Here is a 5201-nt window from a genome sequence, read left to right on the forward strand (position 1 = left end):
GTAGCAGGGGTTTGGCACCAAGGAGAACTTTGGGGAGTGAACATTGGTGTGGTGTGTATGGCAGGTAGGGTCAAACATGAGTTTGGGCACCTAATATTGTGTAATCATCTCAGGAGCATTAGGTAGTGTGCTTTATGCTGTCAGGTTGAAATAGTGGCTTTGGGATCTACTTTGTTCTTTTATTTACGTTGTTGCCTTGCTTATAGTTTGTGTAGTTGCATAGGTTTTTTTTTGTTAGATGTGTCATGAGGGTCTTTACATGAATTGTAACAGGGTAAGTTCTTTAATTTTCAGTCCATTTTTAGTGAGTTTGTATAAGGGTTGGGACATCCTCAAGTGTCCCTTTAATTTAATTTATTTAATTTTTTGCTAAAAAAAAATTAGATATATTATGATAATCTTTTACCTATCATAAAACATACACACTTTTTATATACTTATATTTATGTCACTTATATCACTGATATAACAAAATGAAAAGTCTTGTACAACCTATATACAAAATCTCATCTCTAACATTGACATTTTCATTTTTGTAAAATATTATTAATTATTTTTTTTTATTAATTTTTAATTTTTTTTAATTATTTCGCATATTACAATCCTTAAAGACATTATCATTTATCATTTTTTTGAAATACTTGTTTATTTTAAATACTAGGAAGTGGGAATATTTCTGTGCTGTATATAATTTGGATTTATTATATTTTAATTTTTATCATTAAAAATGCAATAAATAAAACTAATTTGTGATATATATACATCAAAATAATAACTAATAATATTAATATGAAGATAAGAATATTTATAATAAAAAGAAATTAATAATTGTCGCAAAAGGCTTAAAATTAAAATGATGATAATTATTATTACAAATTATTAATAATGACGGGTAATTTATCATCATTATCTCTAATAATTCACTATTAATATTACATACAATATACTTATAATGTGATGACTAATTTATTGGGGACATCTAAAAATACCGTTACAAGTGTGATAATAATTAGAGTAATCATAAAAATTTAATTATTGTCATTAAATGTAAATAATATCAAATTTATAAATTTTAATGATAAATATTTATATCATTAAAAATAATTTTCTTATATATATGTATGTATATGGAGAGTAGAATTAATTAGTTATTTTAATTTGTATTAATTTTATGATTTAAATTCCAAAAAATTATGATTATTTATTTCTTGTTTTTTCATTAATTATTACAGTAATCATTTTAGAATTACTTTTGCAAATGTTTACTTTTACTTAAAGATAGTAAATTATTGAGTATATATATATATATATATATATTTGTGTGTGTGTGTGTGTGTGTGTTAACAAATACTTTAGTTTCATACCGTAAACCTTTAACATTTTATATACTTAGGGAAATGAATGATAAATAATAAAATTATTTACTATTTTCAACAATTAGTTAATATAATAGTATTTTAATTTGTATAGTTTTGTAGAACTGGGTAATGGATAAAAAATTATTTTACCGTAAACAAATAAAAGTATAAAGTACTTATAAGTTTTTTAAAATATTTGAAAACTTTTAAATTCTCGTAAGTTCATAAAGTTCTTTCAAATTTTATGATCAGTTTATAATATATTTTAAAAGAAATATTTAAATTCATTACTTTATCGTTAATTATATTGTCATTTGGCGATGTCAGAACATTTACGTGACATAGGGCATCCCTACCAATAGTAGCAGTAATGCATGACTGGATTGTTTAGTACGTAAAAAAATAGAGAAAAATAAAATAGAATTCTTTTGAAAAATCATAAAATTTATCCTATTACCTTCTATTTAGTTTTTATTTTCTCTTCTACTTTAACACTTTATTTCTTAAATGTTTTTATTTTCATGTTTGCTATTTTTTTTATTTCGTATTTAGTAAGTTCATTCTCCTAATTTTATCTAGATTATTTTTTAAGGTTTATTAATGTTGATTGACGTAAATAGTAGAAGTTTGTTTTTTAATAAAATGATTTTAAAATTTTATAAATTATGATAATATCAGTCTGAAGATAGAATAGGATTTGGAAAATAATTTTGTTGTTTTGTAACGTATGCACGTGGATGGCATGATGTCACCTAAAGAGGGTGAGATTAATATTGTACTTACATTTCAATAATGGCTTCTGTCTTGGCATTAAATGATTAAGCTTTGCATGATGTAATTTTGAAATGCAAGCTCATTTTCAATTGAATAAAACTTTGGTTCGGGGTTGGTATTAATGGAATTTGAACAATAATTTTGAAACTAAAATAATATAGTTAAATTAAAGGTTATTTTAATATCTGATTTTTCTAATGGATTTTTTATCAATAACTTTATTATTAAAATAATATAATTAAGCAAAATTTTAATGTTTAATATTCATACAAAAGTCTTTAAAAGCTGACTCAATTACAATCACTTTTTTTTAAGAAACGATAATGTTGAGGCTGCTACAATAAGAAATTTAGGAAAAGAGTAAGATTTTTCGTTGAGATGGAATGAAGATGGTTTAATTGATAAATTATAAATGATATAGGCAAGAGAGAAAGAAAGTAAGGAAAAATAATGTCTCATGATCATGATGAAGATAATTAGTATGAATATCTTGTCATGAAGATAATTAGTATGAATATAAGAAAAATAGAGAAAACATTAAAACAAATATATTTAAATGATTTACTAGGAAAGGAGAAAACGGGTTTCATATGTATTTAAGAAACAAAGTGTGATCAACTAAGTGCAGATAGTTGCTATCTAATTTGGGGGACAAATGAGATAGGATGGGTAGAGAATGGGGTTGTCAACAATGTTGGAGGCTTGATCACAATGTGGAGTTATAATTTTAGTGTGATCGAAGGGAGTTTGAAGGTAGGTTTAACAGTAAATATCATAGTAATAAATGTGTATTGTTCTAGTTCGTTGGGTGAAAAGAGGAGGACTGGGATGATATTTGTGAGATTAGAAAGAACCATGTCTCAAAGGTGTGGTGTGTGGTTGAGATTTTAACTCCATTAGGTTCAAAGGGGAGAGAAAAGGTAAAAACTCATGTAGTATATATAGTAGGGAAACACGGAGCAGGTTGAATTGGTGGACATTCACATGGTTGGGAAAAGATATACGTGGTACAAACTAAATGGAATCGTTAAGAGCATAATTGATAAAATCTTAGTCTCACTTAAGTGGTTAGAGAGTTGTCCAGACAACAAACAATATGTGTTGGGTAGGTCTGTGTCAAATCATTATGTACTGGTACTTAAAGTTTTAAATAAAGACTGGGGACCTAAACCCTTTAGATCTTTGGATGTTTGGCAGAAGGATAATAACATGGTTTTTGTAGGGGAAAAGTGGAACAATTATGAGATACAAGGTCGTGGGTGGTATGTAATGAAAGAGAAGCTAAAAAAATTAAAATTTGACATAAAGGTGTGGAATAGAGAGGTTTTTGGAAATGTAAATCAGAAAGGTCAGGAAATGGAAATGAGGTTTTTGGAAATGTAAATCAGAAAGATCAGGAAATTGAAATGGAGATTCAGACATTAGAGGGGAGGGATAATTTAAATGTATTTGATGAGGATGGAAGAGATGAAATGAAGGCTTTATTGGCTGAATTAAGTAGAATCAAGTTTAAGATAAAGGACATTGCTAAACAAAAAGCTAGATATAAATGGCTAAGGCTAAGGGATCGTAAAACAAGATTTTTTCATTCAGTTATTAAATGGAGAAGAACATAGAATGGTATTAATGGCTTAAAAGTTAGCAATCAATGGCGTGAGGATTCAACAGTTATTAAAGGCAAAGTAAAAGAGTTTTTCAGTGAAAGATTTAGTATAAATGAATGGATGCAGGTACGGTTAGACGAAGTACATTTTGATACCATTTCCAAAGAGGATAATGAAGGATTGATAAGAAATATAACTGATGAGAAAATAAAAGAGATTGTTTGGGAGTGTGATAGTAGTAAAAGTCCAGGGCTGGATGGATTTAATTTTGGTACAATAAAATTTTGCTGAGAAATTATAAAGGGTGATATTATGAATGTTGTACAAGATTTTGCAAAAGGAATGGGTTGGCCAAAGGGGACAAATACATCATTTATATCTTTGATCCCTTAGGTTGATAATCCACATAACTTAAATGATTTTAGGTCAATTTCTTTAGTCGGATGCATGTATAAAATAGTCTCGAAGATACTATCAACTAGGATAAAAAAAGGTGCTTAATAAAGTAATAGATTATAGACAATCAACATTTTAGACGGTATAAGGCTCATGAATAGTGTTTTAGTGGCTAATGAGTCTATAGATGACTTGAAGAGAAAGAAAATAAGGGGAGTCTTCTTCAAAGTGGATTATGAGAAAGCTTACAATTCAGTTAGATGGAAATTCATATATTACATGTTAAAAAGGCTAGGATTTTGTGCAAAGTGGATAAAAGATTGTCTTGAATCATCAACAATATCTGTTTTGGTAAATGGAAGTCCAAAGGAGGAATTTGAACCACAAAAGGGGTTGAGGCAAGGGGATCCATTGGCCCCTTTCTTATTTCTAATAGTAGCTGAGGAATTGGCAGGGGTGGTGAGACAAGCATAAGGAAAATAGTTATTGGAAAGTATTGAAATTGGCGAGAGAAAGGTCAAAGTAAGTATGTTGCAATATGCAGACGATACACTATTTTTTTGTACAAATAATTTTAAGAGTTTATTTACTGTAAAGTCAATCATGTATTGCTTTGAGTTGGCTATAGGATTGAAAGTGAATTATTCTAAGAGTAGAATTAGAGGGGAAGGTGTTAGTTTTAGCAGATTAAATAGTTTTACATCTATCCTTAATGGTGAATTAATGAAAATTCCCTTTACTTATTTGGGGATGGAAGTGGGAGGAAATCATAAGAGTTGTAAATCTTGGGAAGGAGTGCTAGGGAAGGTAAAGAAAAGGTTGGACAAATGGAAAGGGAAGTGTTTATGTATGGGTGGTAGGATTTGTATGCTAAAGTCTGTATTAACTTCTATACCTTTATTTTAACTATCGATGTTTTATGTTCCCATGTCAGTGATGAAAGAGTTAAAAATGGTTCAACGGAAGTTTCTATGGGGTTGGGGTTCTGATGTGAGTTTATTTTAGAATTGGAAATGTTTATAGGATTTTCACTTAGATTATGATTTTTTATTAACAAAATATGGTGAAA

At 28.2% G+C, this 5201-nt stretch overlaps 1 protein-coding gene across 1 annotated transcript; it reads left to right on the plus strand.

The window, feature by feature from the left end:
• Positions 1-4285: 4285 nt before the first annotated feature.
• Positions 4286-4606, plus strand: LOC137824707 (secreted RxLR effector protein 78-like). The gene has a single exon (XM_068630378.1). The coding sequence runs from the start codon at positions 4286-4288 to the stop codon at positions 4604-4606; it is 321 nt and encodes a 106-aa protein (XP_068486479.1).
• Positions 4607-5201: the final 595 nt, after the last annotated feature.

Source organism: Phaseolus vulgaris, chromosome 8 (genome assembly GCF_000499845.2).
Source record: "Phaseolus vulgaris cultivar G19833 chromosome 8, P. vulgaris v2.0, whole genome shotgun sequence".
NCBI lineage: Eukaryota > Viridiplantae > Streptophyta > Magnoliopsida > Fabales > Fabaceae > Phaseolus > Phaseolus vulgaris.